Source organism: Humulus lupulus, chromosome 8 (assembly GCF_963169125.1).
Source record: "Humulus lupulus chromosome 8, drHumLupu1.1, whole genome shotgun sequence".
In the NCBI taxonomy this organism is placed as follows: domain Eukaryota; kingdom Viridiplantae; phylum Streptophyta; class Magnoliopsida; order Rosales; family Cannabaceae; genus Humulus; species Humulus lupulus.
Genome location: NC_084800.1, coordinates 14,905,792 through 14,924,806, shown reverse-complemented (window position 1 = coordinate 14,924,806; position 19,015 = coordinate 14,905,792). Strand labels below are relative to the sequence as shown.

Below are 19,015 nucleotides of genomic sequence, written 5' to 3'. Positions count from 1 at the left end.
TTATAGAAGCCTAGGGTATTTATCCTTGATGGGCCCGGGTCATACCCGGTCGAAGGCCCATGCTCCTGTGAGCCTATAAATACAGATGGCAGAGCTCTGCAGAAGGGATCTCTCTTCGACTTATATACAGTTACTTTGTCAAAACATAGAGAGAAACTCCATTGTAAAAGACTTTCCAAGCTCTAATACAACTGACTCGTGGAGTAAGGCTCGTTAACGCCCCAACCACGTAAAAATCCTATTTTTATCTTCTAAATTCCATATCATTAGTCTTACCTAATATTCATTAATATAATTTCTGAAAATTTCGGTAAACAGCTCTAATCATTAAAATCACCCCGAGACTCATCCCGAGGCCCAAACTTAAACCTGTTATGACTAGACCGCTAATTAATATTCCATGATCGTCTCTTGCCGAATAACTCGAACAAACCCACAATATAATGTGGTCTCAACACTATATCACGGACATGCTTACAAATAGACAATTATACTCTCAACGGGCCAAAATAACCAAAATATCATAATAATTAAATGTGGACTGACATGCATGCGTATAACATCATATTATAATATAATTGACATAAACATTCATATTATCATTTAATGGCATAATTAAACAGTTATGGCCCTTCCGACCTACTAATCCAGCCATTAAACCACATTACGGATTTCGGGGCATTACAGCTTGTTCTTTCCCTTGACGGGTGTAACGCCCTGGATAGCCAAGACCGCTACACTGTGTACTTATAAAGGTGCAAGACTTGCTAATGAAGTCATTATTTTAAAAACGTGTCACTAAACATGTAAGAGCTAGGGTTAAAAAGGTTTTGGTCTCAAAAGACTCATTTCATATATTTAAACTATTATAAACACGGGATCCCATAAGAAAACGGAGTTAAAATGAGTTTACAGACTCTCAAAAGTACATGAGTAACCACTAGCCATATTAAGGAAAAATAGACAGTCTTCAGGTCTCGCGTCCCTACCTAAACCTCAACCGTGGTGGCCGGGCACCTGACTATGTACATTCTGCTCGCTGAGCTCTCCAATCAAGGCTGATCTAACTTGCCCTTGCCCTTACCTGCACCACGTAGCACCCCTAAGCCAAGGCCTAGCAAGAAAACATCTTATACAACTCAATCAATGATAACAGACAATTAACTCATTAAGCATGTATTTCCCATCAGACAATCCACAACATATATTCAGCACATACATTCAGATTCAAGATACAATCTATCACATATTACACCCATATCACATAATATTCAGGGTCAACGACTTAGGCCGCACCCTCTGTTTAACCCACTGACTCCAACCCACTTAAACCGAGCTCAGTGCATAATAAGCTGTCCTTGGCTACCAGTGGCCGAGCCGCGCCCTGTGCGCTAGTGAAACCCTTGGCACATATGATGGTCGTTGGTTTACTAAATGGCTTGCATGGCATAATTCCATCTTTTCAAGCATTTACAATAGGGAGCCCTTAGTCCCGTCACTTATATCCAACCAGGTGCAGTTTTCTTACCTTTAGTCTGTACAATTATTGATTATGAGCAACGCCCCTGAAGCACGATCTGTTCCCGAGCCTAAGCCTTTATTACCTAGTCACAACCAAAGTATAGGGTTCCATTAATACTCAGATATAGGTTTCCAGTTACAAAACTAACTCCCGGGAAACCAAATTCCACCAAGCATGGTGGTGAAACCAATCCCGAGCATACTAGACCATTCCCCCGTGCCTAAAACCCTCAAAAACTCATGTGTGCAACCAAGGGCTGCGGCCCTTGAAGCTTAGCCGCGGCCCTAGGCTCAAAACAGAACCAATCCCATCCTGAACAAGATACACATTGCGACCCTTGCCTTGGGCGCCGCGGCGCCCTCCCATGTCCGAGCCTCCTTGGCCTTTTTCATCCTAGGGCCGCAGCGCTCAAGAACAGAGCCGCGGCCCTCCCCTTCGTGCCCAGAAAACCCATCAACGCTGTAATCACCAAATTACCCGGAGACTCACCCCGACCTCCGAACTTAATCCCGTTATGACCAACATGCATGAATATACATAATTACACCATCAGTTGGCCAAATTACCAAACTGCCCCTATGATGAAATGTGGACCCACATGCATGCATTTAACATCATATTATAATATAATTCACATAAACATGCCCTTCATCTGTTTTTAACTACATAAGACCACGAAGTAATCAACCTTTTCTACCGTTTCATTTTTACTCGACTTCTCTTTAATAAGTTACATCAGAATAACGGGGACTTCTCTTTAATAAGTTGAAATAGTAATGTATTAAAAAATTATGATACATTAGTGTTTCAGTGAAACTCCACATCATTTTTGGAAAACGATCTCCGCATTTTGTAGCTATGTTCATAACTACAAAATTAAATTTTTAATGATGTATAACTGTATTCTATAATTTGTTTCACCATAATTTTTTTTAAAAAAATATCTTTCACATATGGTATTAATATATATTTATAAAATTCTAATGATTTCATGAAATTTTGTTAGCACAACTGGAAAGGTGCTACTGAGTTGTTACACGAGGAAGGGGGTTCGACCTGGTGCATTGTTACATTTATGCTCTTTAATTAAACGTAAGTTCAACTTTTTTTGCTCAACTAGCTTTCACCCCTCCATTGAAATTCAAATCAACTCTCTTGCATTGATTTTGCCTATATATATACAATAAATTTTTGCAAATTAAGTTCACACCACACTCAAAAGATTAGTTGAACATATTCCCTCTAGTATTTTAAGTAAATACTAAACACAATATCAACTGTTTTCAGTTTCTATCCAAAACAAGAGGATGCTGAAAGATATGAAAATAGGTAACATTACACATTTTTTTATTTCTAATTATAACAAAAGGGTTCGCACAACATGATCCATTGTACACATACACTCATGTTTACTTGATAGAATCATATGGCCACATCGGCAACCATGGTTACTGAAAAAGAGTGACTACGTAAACCAAATATCCATTATATATAGAACTACTACATTAGCTTGTTAAGTTCAAGTTAATTTTCTCTGTCATTAGACAACATCCTCCAACTCTTGGAAACACAAAACCATAGTGTCTAGTGCATCTTGCATAGCACCGACGGTTAAGCTGCTCAAACCTTTCTTCTCAATCTTAGCTCGGAGTAACTGAGCCGTCGTCATACCCTTGTCAAACTTCCCAATCTGTTCTTTAATAAAACATTCAATGTCAGTGGGTTTTGGATACTCTAATTTGGCGACGTCAGGTTTCTTAACAACCGGGTACGGGGATATGGTTGTTAATTTTATGCCTACAGCCACCTGGGTGGATCGAAAGTAAACTGGAGGAGTTAAATCCATTGCGATGGTGTTGCAGCCTGAATCCATCGTTTGTATGGCTCCAGCGTCAGTGTCTGCGTCCGCATCCAAAATTATGTCACGTTTTTTCAACTCTGAATCGTTGGCTGAGGTGGCCATCAGCTTTTCGAAATATTACCCTTAATGTCTCTGTTCGCCAAAACAGAAGTCCAATTCACAGATGTGTTTATACCAGTGTTGGATTTATATAATGGCAATTTATTATGGTTTCCACTAGTTTTGTCTTATTATATTACATGTACATTAGTGTATATGTGCATTGAGAACCCATATATCCCACAATACCCGCCAAGCATTGAATGATTGACCGACTACCAGCAGTATTTTGAAATTGACTACACTGTCGTGGGATCCACCCATTTTTTGGAGTATTTATACGCGTTATGGCTTCTTTGACTCAAATACTACCCACCCTCACCACACCTTCATGTCATATCCAAATTTGATTTTAATATCCATAGTGGGGCCAATTCTGTGGATGCATTGTTTATTTGCTCATAACACGATCCTACATTGTTACTTGCATTTATTTCAAATGTCACTGCTGCAGGAATGTACTATAAGAAATGATAGTGTGGCCTCGTATTGTTCCCACTTAAAATTTGTGTCATAACGCCTATGGCACTTAGGCATACCTACACCTCTCAATGACTTCTAGAGTACACCATCCATGTCCTATGCTCTTGTTTGGACTATGTTATTAGTGTGCATATGTATGGAACACTATAAACTCCCATTTATTTACGACCAACCATCTACTATGGATTCCGGCTCCTCATTCGACTCATGCAATCGAGAGGTTTTCCCCGAGGTCGCCCGTCAAGAAAACATCTGCCCGGAACTGGAAGAGTTCACGCACTGTAGAATAACAACCCTCCCCCCACACCCTTTAGAGTACATTAATGATCTAAAGGATAAATTGGAGGAGAAGAAGTTCTTGATTTGGCAAATCAATTTTGAAAAAGGTATGTTGGAGGAACGTAACAAGTCAATGGAAGCGAAGATATTGGAGTTGGAGGCCGAAATTGCTGAATGGTGCAACAAATTAGAAGGATTGAGAAGGATTGCTTCCAAGGACGACTACCAAAGGTTGTCTGAAGTAGTGGACGAACTTAAGTCTGAGGCATTGACTAGATACCAACAATATCTAGATGAAAAAGTGCACAACAGGGTCAGCGTCCGTTTGCAAAAGGAAGGTAGAAGAGGATGAACAACTCCATTGTTAGTAACTTCAAAACTTTATGATACTATCCTTGTCTAAGTTAGTCTAAGTGGGTGTTGCATTGCATTAGTTTCACCGAGTAAGAATGGTTTGTTAGTTTATAAGTGTTGTTCAATTAGGTTTGGGTTGTTGGTTTCTTGAGGTGGCGTATGTCACAATGACTTGTTTGTCAGATTATTTGACTAAACTTTCATAATATGCATTTGTAGTACTTATGATAATTAATAACTTATAATGGAATTATGTTCACTAGTATTACTCTAAATGAATGTGAGAGTTACACTTGAGGAGACTTAGTGGGACAGCCTTCCCATCATGAAGAAATTGTTAGAGTACCACATGACAGTGCACCTATCTAGAGAGTAGGTTCATCTAGTCTAAGTAAACTTGGTTGTTGCCATACTCAAATAGCACCTCCCATCCCCCAATTACGACCATATCTATATGCAGGTACAATTTTTTTTTTATGAACCCCTGCCAACTGAAGGATTCACAACTACATTGTTAAAAAGTGTTGTTCTACAGATCGGTCATACATGGATCTTATTTTTTATATTTTCCCAGTTACATACAACATCCTCCCCTTATTGACTACATAAACCAAATATATGTCTTTCGGTGATACAAATGAGGAGTTACAAAAATTGAATCCATTTCTCAGTATATTTAATTATCCTTCGAAATTGGGTTATAATATAAATTGGAAAGGAAAGCACTCATGCTTTTTGTAATGACCCACTACTCTACACTTACATATAAAAACATCATAACTTTATTTAAAACTAAAAAGCAAATGTTAAACTACATAAAATTTAAAGTAGGATATGGGGTCCCATTGTTTTTAAAATAAAAACATATCATAACTTTAACTAAATGGATTACAAAATAAAGTGCGGAAAATACATATAAAGCATAATTTTTAAAAGACTAAGAAGCGACTTCATCATCAAATCGAAACGCTCAATCCACTGATTCCATCCCGCCTCAATACACAACCCCTAAGCTGCCAAGAACCTTTCCGCCACCAAAGCTATTTTTCTGGACATATAAACATAAAGGAATGAGCCTAATGCTCAGGAAGGAAAATCTAACAACATAAATCATATACATAAATTTATATCATATGCTAAAAATATACCATAACATATACTATAAGCATATCATATATGTCATATATACTATAATGGTCGTTACTACTTGGGTCTTGTAAAGTAAACAAGTCATATTAATCAAACCTAGGTTAAAATTAATATTCTAAAACTATAGGTTAAACTTAGAAAATGTACAAGTGTTACCACGAGTGTCCAGCTAAATCCAAAACTGAACCAAAATCCACAGTCATAAAAATACTACAACTATTACTATTGGTACTACTATCTAACTAGCTAAGTAAAGTTCTTGGGCTCTACACTTTTTAAATAATTACCATTATGATGATTAAATAAGCTCTTTAATATGAAATAATACTCCATGAGTTCATAATAATCGAAATATTCAAAATTTTAATTATTTCATTTCTTAATCTTTAAGAAGTACGATATGAAATCATGGGTGAAGTTCATAACCTAATAAAGCTTATTAACACAAACAACAAAGTAATTTAAAACATATATATTCTACTCACCCATGCGTCGCAAAACTATGACTGCCGGCTATCGTACTTTCATTTAGAGGAATATCGCCACTCGCAGAAATGTTATTTTACCATGGTGTAGATGTGTCATTATTGCCATCGTCATTGCTTTCTCCAGGCTGGATGAAGCCACAACATACACTTGCTTCTGTGGATGGAAACTTAGAAAATGGTTGAAATTGTTGAGTTATTTGAATTTGAGGTTGAACTTTGCAAGTTGCCTTGTTGTGCCCTAACTCGTTGCAGTTTCTGCATCTTCTCTTGTTAGCCACCTTGTTATCATGCTCCTTCTCCTTTCCTTTTGATTTTTTATTAGGTTCCCTCCCCTTAGTCCGAATTAAAGCTGGATCTCGGATCACTCTGTTTGATGGGTGGGAGTGGTTCTCATTTTGCTCAATGTTTGTGTCACCGGAATGATTACAAAATTGGAAGCACATTGACTTAAATTTCTCCTCCAACCGAGACATCTCATTCATGGCCTCTTCGTAAGTGTCGGTTTGCTTGGTCGCAAAGTATCCCATTGCATTGAATCGTGATTTTAATGATCCCTATCTTGTACATACCAACACATCAGCGAGCACCCTATAATGGGGGAAACTGTAACGCCCTGGCTGCCCCAGAACAGTTACGGTGAACGGTGGACTGGAAATTTGACTCGTTGCCTGAGTCCTTTGATCAAAAACGTGCTCTAAGTGTAATTAACGGGTTAAGGTATAAAACCAATAAAAAGGAAAAGGAGATTTTACTACAAACTACTCTGCAGAGCTAAATAAAACATTTACAAGTGGTTCTCAGTACAAAAAGGTCACTATAGCTGTAAAGTTACAATCCCGCCGACCTAAGCGGCAAAATAGGGTAAACCCCATAGTTCCTCTGAGAACTTCTTGGCTGTGGTGGTCAAGCGGCCGCATATGTACACAACACCACATCAGCTCTCCACTCTAGGCTAGGTGAGCTTTTCTTTCCCTTTACCTGCACCACATAGCACCCATGAGCCAAAGCCCAGGAAGAAAACATAACGCTTTTCATAAACATTATCAAATGATTATCATTATAATCACATTGAGCATAAAGCTTTCAAGCAGGTGAGTGAACATCACACGAGGTCCTGATAAACCGTACTGAGTGACTGACATGCAAGTCACTAATTCAAATGGAAGAGTGGCTGTTAGGTAAGCCACTAGCCTTCAACAGGTTCTGGTAAACCATACTGAGTGACTGACAAGCACGTCACTATTTCAAATGGGAGAGTGGCTGCTAAGTAAGCCACTAGCCTCCAAGCGCTTATTTCATTCATCGACCCTCGGGGTCGGTCTGGCATTAATGCTCTTTGAGTCATTCAATGCTGATAGTCGATTAGATTCAATCTTATTGGCTTGCGTAATACACGCTAAGGCCGTCCTGACTAATGAGTCAGCTCAACGTGATCAGTGCCCAGTACCACTGCTGAACCAAGTCACAGCTTCACAGTTGATACTAGCACCTTTGCCAAACCTGACTAATGAGTCAGTACCATGCACAAGTGAGCAACATATGCTAAGCATTCTATATTCAATCCATGTCCATAATCTCACAATCAACATGCCTCATGAATATCCATGCATGCCACACTTGAGGCGCAGTTTTCTTACCTTTGATTCGAGCTAGAATGAACAAGAGAACGACCTTTGAGAACGGTTTAGCTTTTAGTCCTTTAGCGGTTACCTAATCACAACACATTTGGGATACCATTAATAATCAAGATAATCAAGGGTCTCAAACCATTATCTAACCTCCAAGAGATCAATCCAAACTAATCCAAGTAGCAAGGACACTCCCGAGGCCTAAAACTAGGTTTCCGGGGTCAAAACGAGCAAACGGGGCGAAAACAGGGCAAGGGCTGCGGCCCTAGCACCTTGGGCCGCAGCCCCCAGGGTTCCCAGAGGCTAGGGCCGTGGCTCCCTTCATCAAGGGCTGCGGCGCCCAGCGAGCACAAGCTCCCCACCTGCTTCTTCAAAGAAGGGCCGCGGCGCCTCAAGAACAGGGCCGCGGCACTCCACCCTGGGCCATTCCCAACCGCGTTTCTAACACTCCAAAGCTTCCAAAATCATCCCTAAACATTCCCCAATCATCAAAACAAAGTTCCCAAGCTTCCCCATACATCAAAACCCTCAAAACCCAAGGCTCGAACGAACCGAAAACTCAACAATTCACAAAATCAATTCAAAGCTTAGAAACTCGGAAAAACTCAAAACTTAAACTTCGATTACCTTCAATTGGGTTGTTTTCCGTCGAATCCTTCGGTTAAGAAACTTCTAATCTTCCCTAGGATCGCTATGCCTCGATCCTCACTCGATTCCGACTCCTAGAACTCAAGATTTCGTCAAAAAGGCTTAAACGGTAAAACGGACTTTGAAAAGGAAGAACGGAAGGTTTTCTTATTGTATGTTCTATCTGATAAGCTACTTCAACCTTAAGTAACCTTAAATAGAACCTAATGCTCGGGGTCCCGAAAACACCCCCGGGGACATTATAGTCAAAACCTCCAAAATTTCACCCTGATCTCAAATATTCCCAATTTATCATCAAATGAATATTTCTATTACCCCAAAATTGACCCCGTTATGGTAAAACCGCTAATCCACTAAAAATAACCGTCTCATGTCAAATAGCTCGAATATATCTCCATAATAATGGAATCTCATTCACAAATCAAGTTATGCACCCAAATACACAAATTACCCTCAACGAGCCAAATTACCATCACACCCCTGTAATGAGAAATATGGACTCACATGCATGCATTTCAAATCATATCATAATATAATCAACATATACATGCATTTATCAATTAATAACATAATTAAACAAATATGGCCCTCCCAGCCTACTATTCATGCCGTTAAACTCATCGGAGAATTCGGGGCATTACAGAAACCATTCAATTCAACCGAGCTCTTAGCATCCTTCCTCCATCTAGCCTTAAAAAGAAAGTCTGGAATGCAAGGTATGTTCAAGTGCTTCATAACAGCGAATATATGACGACATGGAATTCCATCGGACTCGAACAGCATACATGTACAATTGATGTGTCCATGGTCAGTGTCGTAGTTCACTTGACACCGTACTAGTCCTTTTGGGAAACGTGTCAAGTAGTACGACCGACTGTTAACTGTTACATCTGCAGAGTCAACTGAGTATGAAAGAGCACTACTGATTTGCTCTGCCACCTTTTCGTACATGGTCTTGGTAAGAATGGAGGCAACTTGTTGGTAGTACTGGTGGAGGACGTTTGTTGGTATACTGGGCGAAGTGTGGTTACTGATGAAGTCATCCTCCCTTTCGGTGTGGCGAATGTTCTTGTAACGACCCACTAATCTAGACTCTTGGAACATTATCGAACTATACATACAAATTCTTACTAAAACATACATTTTGCGAAAATACCATAATTTATTATAAACTTGTAGAAACAAAGGTTACTTTCATAAAAAAAATAAGTAGGATATGGGTATCCATTGTCTTTAAAACAAAAAAATAACTTAAAGTAAAAAGAGTTACATAGAAAATGCGGAAAATACATTTAAAACCATAAAAACATAAACAAGACTACATCCTCGAATCGAATAACGCTCGGCCCCTTGACTCCATTCACCATCGATACACATCCTCTAAGCGTCACGAATCTTACCGCCTCTAAAGCTTATTTTCCTGCACATAAAACAAAAAGGAATGAGCCTAATGCCCAGCAAGGAAAATCTAACACATAGTCATAAACATAATTTCATAAGATTCATAAAGACATAACATAACACATAATACACTTATTATAATGGCCATTATTACTTGGGGTCCCATAGACTAAACAAGCTTATGCCCATGAGATTAGTGGGGTCCTACCAGCTAAATAGGCATATGCCAACAATCTTTTTGGGGTCTTGTTAGTCAAATAGGGCATAAGCCCAAGCCTACAAACATACACATTCATAACATATTCATAACATATCATAAGATAACATAAACATAAACATATAGATTCTAGCCTATTTTCCTTACCAAAGTTACCGGGATATAATGGACTGAGTTGGGACTTTTGGAGAAGTTTAAATGGCTGAAAGGAAAAGAATTCAAAAGTGTTTGAAAACATGCTGGTGGGGGCGATATATTGCCTGGACCACTGTTCCCGAGGCGACCGTGCATCGATTCGTGTTTTCCGTATCTACGTGCTGCGATATATCGCCCCCTATAGCTGCGATATATCGGCATACGCTGAATATTTAAACACGAAATTACACAATTTTAGCTAAGTTTGAATGGGGTAAACAGCCTTGACTAAGCCCTCAACGTATTCAAAGCTGCTGACTGACCCTATAACATTCAAACTTTACTCCTTATTAAATTTAATCCTAAAAAATACTTAATCCTTAATCACCATTCATAACATGTGCTTAAAATCCTATTGGTTGATATCTAAACCTTATAGTATGATAAATATAATCCTTAATATTAGTCACATTAATCAAACCTTAGGTTAACTTAATATTCTTAAACTATAGATTAAACTTAGAAAATCTATAAGTACTACTATGAGTGTCCAAATAAATCCCGGTCTGAACCAAAAATCCACAGTTACAAAGATAATACTAAACATACTATAGTACTATTATCTATCTTAGCTAAGTAAAGTTCTTGGACTCTACAGTTCTGTATGGCTGCATCAACTTGGCTGACAAGATCCCTAAGCTTAAGTATGCTCGTTAGGAAGTGCGATAGGTAGGAATTGATTGACTCGGACCTTTGGGTGGTTGTAAGACCCGCGAAGAAGTTTCCCCGAAGGAAACACTCAGCCCAAATTTTACGGTTGGCGTAAGTTGTTTTTGCCCAGCGACTTTCTTAAAGATGGAATTCTGAGACCATATTGTTTCATGTATTGTAATGACCCACCTACTCTAGACTTTTGGATCATTAACGAAACTATACATACAAATCCTTAATAAAACTTACATTTGCGAAAATACCATAACTTTATTAGAAAAAACTTGTAGAAATAAGAGTTACTTACATAAAATATCAAGTAGGATATGGGATCCCATTGTCTTAAAAACAAAACATAGTTTAAAATAAAAGGAGTTACATAATAAGTGCGGAAAAATACATGTAAAAACCATAAGACAAGACTACATCCTCGAAAATCGAACTCTCGACTCCTTGAATCCATTCACCACCGATACACATTCCCCAAGCATCCACAAATCTTACCGCCACTATAGCTATTTTCCTGCACATATAAACAAAAAGGAATGAGCCTAATGCCCAGCAAGGAAAAACCTAACACATAGTTCATATACATAATTTCATAAAAAACATAAAAACTTAACATAACACTCATATCATGCACATACTATAATGGCCATTATTACTTGGGGTCCCATAGACTAATCAAGTCATATGCCCATTAGATTAGTGGGGTCCTACTAACTAAGTAAGTCATATGCCCATAATCTATTTGGGGCTTGTTAGTCAAATGGGTCATATGCCCAAGCCTACAAACATACATATTTCATAACATATTTTATAACATATTTCATAGCATAAAACATAAGATAACATAAGCATATAACATATAGATTCTATCCTATTTTCCTTACCAAAGTTACCGGGATATGAGGACAGAGTTGGGACTTTTGGAACACTGCTAAAACCATATATAACAGGGTGAGTAGATTGAAGAAAAAGAAATGAAGGGAATGGAGGGACTAAACCTTGAGAAAAATACATACCAAAACCTTTTTGCTCAAGAACTTAGATTTCCTAACCAAAATAAAAATTAAGGTTAGAGGCTGAGTAGAAGACTCTGAGAACTTAAAAGAACAAGTACAGAAATGAACTAGAGTTTTGGGTTACCTTGAAGACTTGTAAGACCAATCTACACCTCAAACCGAAATACTATAAAACCTTACTTCCCAAAGTGTTTGATAAGCTTATGCTGATCAAGCTTATGATTCCCCAACCCAGTTGTTTACACTCTCACACTCACTTAGCACATGCAGCCTCTGAACTTAGAGCAAAAGATGAATAATGGCTGGGTACTAGGTCCTATTTATAGAGTTTAGGAATGAAAGGATCTTAATTTTACTTGAATAAAAATAATAGCTTTTTAGGTGAAAATAATTTGAATTATTGTTCAGCAGAGGCTGAAGACTCGTTCAAAAAGATGCTGGACTTATCAAGAGGTAGAATGGCTGAATGGAAAACGATTTCAAAATGTTTCAAAATATACTGAAGGAGGCAATATATCGCCCCCTATAGGTGATATATCGCCTGGGCCAGTATGCCCGAGGCTGTCGTGCATCGTCTCGTGTTTTCCGTATCTACGTGCTGCGATATATCGGCACACGCTGGTTATTTAAACACGAAATTGCACATTTTTAGCTAAATTTGAATGGGGTAAACAGCCTTGACTAAGCCCTCAACGTATTCAAAGCTGCTAACTGACCTTATAGCATTCAAACTTTACCCCTTATTAAATTTAATCTTCAAAATACTTAATCCTTAATCACTGTAATACCCCGGATTCCCTATTATGGTTAATGGCTGGATTAGTAGGCCGAGAGGGCCATAACTGTTTAATTATGCCATTAAATGTGTTTATGCATGTTTATGAGAATTATATTATGATATGATGTTAAATGCATGCATGTGAGTCCATATTTGTTTACAGGGGTATTTTGGTAATTTGTTTAAGTACTACTATGAGTGTCCAAATAATTCCCGGTCTGAACCAAAAATCCACAGTTACAAAGATAATACTATAAATACTATAATACTACTATCTAACTAGCTAAGTAAAGTTCTTGGACTCTACATGTATCCTCAAACTGTTCCTCGGTACAATATTGATAAAGGAGCTCGTTGAATTTTGCCTTGAAAAGTGGGTGAGGTGCATTGTTGGTTAAGTTGGCCTGAAGGTGCCACGCACACAAACGGTGGACTGACTGAGGCATGACTACCTTTATTGCGTTTTCCATAGCGTGGTCTCCGTCGGTGACAATAACATGCGGTGCCTTGTTTTTCATGCACTCTAAGTATTCTTGTAAAACCCATATGTATGTCTCCTCCGTCTCATCGTATAACAATGCAACTGCAAAAACAATTGTTCTGAAATGATGGTTCACCCCGACAAAGATTAGTAATGGTTTGTTGTATGCATTTTTCCTATATGTCGTGTCAAAAGCCATGATTTCACCGAACAAATTGTAATCTCTACGACAATTTCCATCGGCCCAGAACAGGTCTGCCAATCTGAAGTCCTTGTCAATTGTGTGTGTTTCATAGAAATCAGGGTCACGCAAACCGAGACATTCTAGGTAACCGAGTGCACCTTCAGCGTCTGTTTCCCCTTCTTCTGCTTCCTGTCGTCTTTGGCGACCAATCCAATTATAAAGATCCTTTTTCATGAATGGAAGATACTCACGTCCTCCCTTTTCTCATGCTAGATGATTTAATATATGGCAAGTGCGTATGCTCGATCGTCTCATTGATATGACCTATGCACCTATACATTCTGGTATAGCTCGGTTGGATCGCAGGAAATGTAGCTCTGTCTTTGCAGCTAGGTCATGATTATGAACTGGGTTAAAGTCTTTCGCTACCCACGTGTTATCCGACCTATCCAAGTTTACTCGGAGTACTGCGAGACAACCTGTCCTAGTAATGGCTCTGGGTGTTTTCTTTCGGTTAGTTAGGTTTTTCCACTTCTCTCTTCTGAAGCCCTGTTTCGAGCAAACCCATTTTCTTTGCCACTCTGAGTTATCGGCCTTCTCGCGGCGAACATCTTCTTTTCGAACACTAAACCCCATCCATTGGGAGTACGTGTAATAAAAATCTTCCCATTCTTGAAGGGTATTAAGGTGTTGATGTACGATGTCTTCTTTTGATAGTTCTTGTGAATCTTTATTGAAAAATTTAACTTGGCCCGGTACTGTACAGATGTTACTTTCCATATTTTCCGTGTTTTCTCGATCTTAAATCCCTGAATACACTACAACTTGGTAAGTGCCGAGGAAAGGAGAAAAAATATTTCAATAATATGAAAGTCGTGATTTAATAGATTTCGGGGCGTTAAATATTGAAATTTAGGATATCTCCCCTCTACTGTTTTTTAAAAATTGTGAGATGTTGTTGTTAAAAACTTAATTTTTTTTAGTAAAAGGACTTTTATTAAATTAATCTTCGACTTGCCAAAACGTGATATAATATATTTCAATTTCTATATTCAAATTCTTAATTAGGGTTCATTTAAATTAGGCAAAATTGAAAATTTTATATCTGTGATCTTAAAATGTACATCAACCCAGTAACTTATATTGGACAGTGTTACTTCTTGGGTAAAATGTTGGTGTTTCCCTCCTACACTTTTCACTTTTCAGTTTACGTGGGAAATAAAAAGAGCAAAACTACGGATAATGTTCACATCTTCTACTTCCTATGGGCCTGTTTGGTAAAAAAATTATTTTTTAAATTTATTAAACACAAAAATATAAAATATAAAATATTATTTTATTTTTATTTCTTTATTTTTAACAAATAGAAAGATGATCGGTAACTATTTTTGTTTGTTGTTTTTAAAAACAAAAAATAGTAAACACGTTTGCTAACTTATATATATATATATTTAACAATATGAGGTGTTGATTTGAAGAATGGAAGAAAAAAACAGAAAAATTGAAAACTATTTAAACGAAATTTGAAAGTAAAATAATAATTTTTTCAAAATTTAATAAATTTTAATTAAAATTTAATAAATTAAAAAAGAGTTACCAAACATAATTTTTGTTTAATTGTCACATTTTTAATTAATTAAATAAAAAACTATTTTTTTTAAGTGTTAACAAACGACACCTATGTATAAAGAGGACGGGTGACTAGAGCATGAATGCATGTGAATTATTATTTGGTTCTTTTTTTCAGGTTAGCAACTGTATATTTGGTCTTATGTACAAGGCTTATACATATTCTTATTTCTTATGTCATATGGGTTTCTATTACACTATATGCAATAAAAAATTGGGAGATAAATTACCAATTTTTTGGTGCCCAAGGTGATCTTTCTGATTTCGTAATAAATTAACCATATGAAATCTTATACATAAATGGTCATAGTTTAGAAAAAATGTAAATCAGAGTGTAAATACTTTGGGTGTGTAATTTTTATGCGATATTACTTTGGACTTTCATCAAACTAATATGTCTGTACGAAGTAAGATTAATTTAAAAGGTGAATGACATCAAGTACATAACATACAGATAGCCTTAACAAGGATATATCACCTACTACAAAGCATTGCCACTATCTTACTAATAAAAGGTACTTGGATTACCCAAAATAGTGTTTTAGGTAAATTTAGTACCTAATACGAGTGCGTACGTAATATAAAAAACAATAATGCATTTGCAAGACACTTGATGACATGAAATTTAACATAGTGATGTCATAATGCAACTGGATCTTATAACCAAAAGCATGATAATGTGAAATATCAGTCAAGCACTATGATCTCCGTCCTAATTCCTGAGTCGTTAGCTTCGACACACAACTCACTGCTAATGGTCTCTTGGTGCTTAACCATAGTTCCTAGATGATCTATAATCTGGTGATTGACCCAAAACGGGTATGTTTAAAAATTTATAAATCGCAAGCACACGAATCGTTCATAAAGAATAGTGATCGTGTAAGCAAGGATGTCGAACCCAAAGGAGTTGTCTAAAATTGAAAAGAGAAAACTATTTTAAATCAAAAGTAATAAATTCTAACATAGTTCCAAAGATTGATGAGTTTTAATATTATGAACATAAAATAAAAGATTGAAAAATTAAGCTATTTAAGAGAATAAAAATAAAGCAATAATGAGTTGAAAATAAGTGTTAAAAGAAAAGATTATTAAGATACTAGAATCCACAAAATGTAAGTTTAATAATATTTATTAGTATATTGATTCCCAAGTTTTTAGTGATAGTTAAAATAATTTAAACTATCCTTTTCCAAAAAGATTTATAATTTTAAACACAAATTTCTTATAAAAAGATAGGATTTTTCTTCACTTTTCAAAATTATAATTTCAAAGTATTTAGTGTAAATCAATCTAATGAAATAACAAATAAATCAATGAACATTATTTATAAGGCAAAACATAATATTTTTGTTCTAAGCATGGATGTGTACAATTTAATGACACATCTTACACAAAGAATATTATGTTTATGCACTAATGAAGAACAAAGTGTAAATATGTTCTAACAATCTAAAATACAAGATATTTAAGATGAAAGAAATATATGAAGAATAAAAATCCATAGACTTTGTTGCATTACAAGGGAAATCAACATACAACATAAATATTACCTAGTTACAAGTTGCTTCATCATGATCTTAATAATCTTATGAAAAAGATTAGAAGCACATAACTAGAATAGAAATTACAAAATAAATGACATACATACTTGCAAAATGCTCTTGAAAAACCCAAATGGAAGAGAGAATGGTAGAGAGAAAATGGGAGAAAAAGATGGTAACCAAAAATTAAGCACACTAAAATGGTCTTGAAAGTCTATATTTATAGCCAAAATGAGTTTATTAAAATAATCAATTTAAATTAATTAAATTGATTAGATTAATTAAATAAAATAAATATGGTATGTAGAGGTAAATTATAGGGTGTAATGATGATGTTGTGGTGAAAATGTGTAGACAAAAGGGTAAAAAGTTGGCATTTTTGTCATAGGGGACACATGGTACATTTGGGCAATTTTAAGGGCTCAAGAAGTGGCTGATGGCAGTACCAGGCGGCTGGGGAGCTTTGGACTGCTATTGGGCTTGGAGCAATTGGCCCAAATGACTTGGCCTTGAGGTGGAGGCTGAGTGGATTGGTGCTGAAGGAGCATGGGGGAGTAAGCCCACGGTTTGGGCTGGAGCTAGTGAAGGGCGTACGGCTGGGAAATGGAAGGTTGATGAGGGAGTGTGATGATGGCTGGGGGGTTAGTGCTTTGCTGAAGAAGGGAAGCTTGGAGGCACGTTGGCTTCGGCTGGAAGGGAAATGGACTGGACACGTGGCGGCAGGAGGTTGCTGCTGGGAGAGAAATGGCCAGGCAGGTGGGCCGGGTCTGGAGCTTGGGCAGGAGGCACGGGCCTGGGCTTCACGTGGCTGGGCCGAATGTGTTACAAAAATGCCACAATTTTCTTCACTTTTTCAGTTTTAATTCGTTTTATTTATCTTCTTTTCAAGCAAAAAAATGCAACAAATTACCTACACAAAATAATATAAATTAAGTCATGATAAAATATTTTCAATTATAAGATAAACCATATTAATTATTTGAAAATATTAATTACAACTTAATTTAATTTAAGATTTAGTTTCAATAAAACACACATTTTTTTACTTCCCTAATCACAATAACTTAAATAATTAACTACAACATTTTACAACAAAATAACTATAAAAACACACAAAAATATATAAAATCAAAATAAACCTAATAAATTCAAAATTACTTAAAAACTTAATAAATCAATTAAAAACTCAAGAATTAAGCAACAATTAGCACATAAAAAGTGGTAAAATAACTCTATTTTGCAGAGTTATCATCTGGCGCTGTTGGAAAAGGAAAGACTTAATGTCCATTGAATTAACCCTTAAAGTTTAAGCTTTCTTAGCATCAAGGTTTTTGAAAGTTGAAAGCTTCTCAATCTTAAGATCTTTTTTCATACAATTTTTGCACTTACCACGGAAACCAGGCTTAGTCTTTGGTTTCTTACTACCATTATCACTCGGCGACATCGTCGCTAACCTGTTAACCCAGGAAGGAGCAGAGTGGGTTGTCATTTCAGTGTTCTTAGTGGACGGTGGTGTTGGGGGGAGTGGACTCAACATGGAAACGAATTGGGAATTGATGGGTTGGTGATTCAGGCTCTTTTTTAACTACGACCTCCTTTGGGAATAGATTGACGCATAAGTTAGAAGATGCCATGTTTTTTTAATGGTTCAGTGCAAAAAACTAGGGTACAAGGCGAGTGATTGGGGGTGGCGGGTTTCACTAACCGAGAGTGTTATATATACTAGGAGGCTGGGGTTGTTAATTCTGAAAACTGCTTCCCGCCAAAAAAATTGTTGGTTAAGGATGCTATATTCAACCTTAACGATAATATGTAATAGTGAAGCAAAACCCTTAACAAAACGATGGTTTCGTGATTACAAATGAAAGTGGGTTACATCTTCCATGTTTCAAGCAAATAAAATGAACAGTAAGGGTCAGTGGTACCTTTAAGTTATTGTGGCCCAATGCTATCTGAACACTTGCATCCCTTCTTACTCTTCCACCTGCTCAATTACGGGTAGCTAAATCAAAGGACACGATATTCCCCTGATAATCCGCCCCAAAGAAGATCCTATACAACTTTATTAATAGGCAAATTAATTAAGGCAATATCTTTCATTTTATTCTGGAATGGCGGGATCGATTATAGAAAATGTACATATAAAATGGGAATGGATTTATTGATTTTATTAAAGCTGGTATACCTTAATAAGGAGTGTTAGTTGAACATTACGAGTGGTGCAGAAAATAATGAATCCATGAGTGAAAATTGTCACCTAAAAACAAATGAACACTACAAATCATATAGAGTAAGTATATCTTCTCGTAAATTTGTTTAGATGAGCATGACATAAAAATTACCTCTTTCAGTAGCTCATAAACTATATACTAACAAGTAAACGTTGGTTGACTTTGTGACTT

At 36.8% G+C, this 19,015-nt stretch overlaps 2 protein-coding genes across 2 annotated transcripts; both read right to left on the bottom strand.

Annotated features, from left to right (window-relative positions):
- Positions 1–6,309: 6,309 nt before the first annotated feature.
- LOC133795061 (protein FAR1-RELATED SEQUENCE 5-like) lies at positions 6,310–13,677 on the bottom strand. The gene is made up of 3 exons (XM_062232513.1): positions 13,100–13,677; positions 9,172–9,598; positions 6,310–6,789 (listed from the first exon to the last, which is right to left on the bottom strand). Exons 1-3 carry the CDS (start codon positions 13,675–13,677, stop codon positions 6,310–6,312), a joined length of 1,485 nt encoding a protein of 494 aa, XP_062088497.1.
- Positions 13,678–13,767: 90 nt separating this feature from the next.
- On the bottom strand, positions 13,768–14,223 carry LOC133795060 (protein FAR1-RELATED SEQUENCE 5-like). The gene has a single exon (XM_062232512.1). It carries the CDS (start codon positions 14,221–14,223, stop codon positions 13,768–13,770), a length of 456 nt encoding a protein of 151 aa, XP_062088496.1.
- Positions 14,224–19,015: the final 4,792 nt, after the last annotated feature.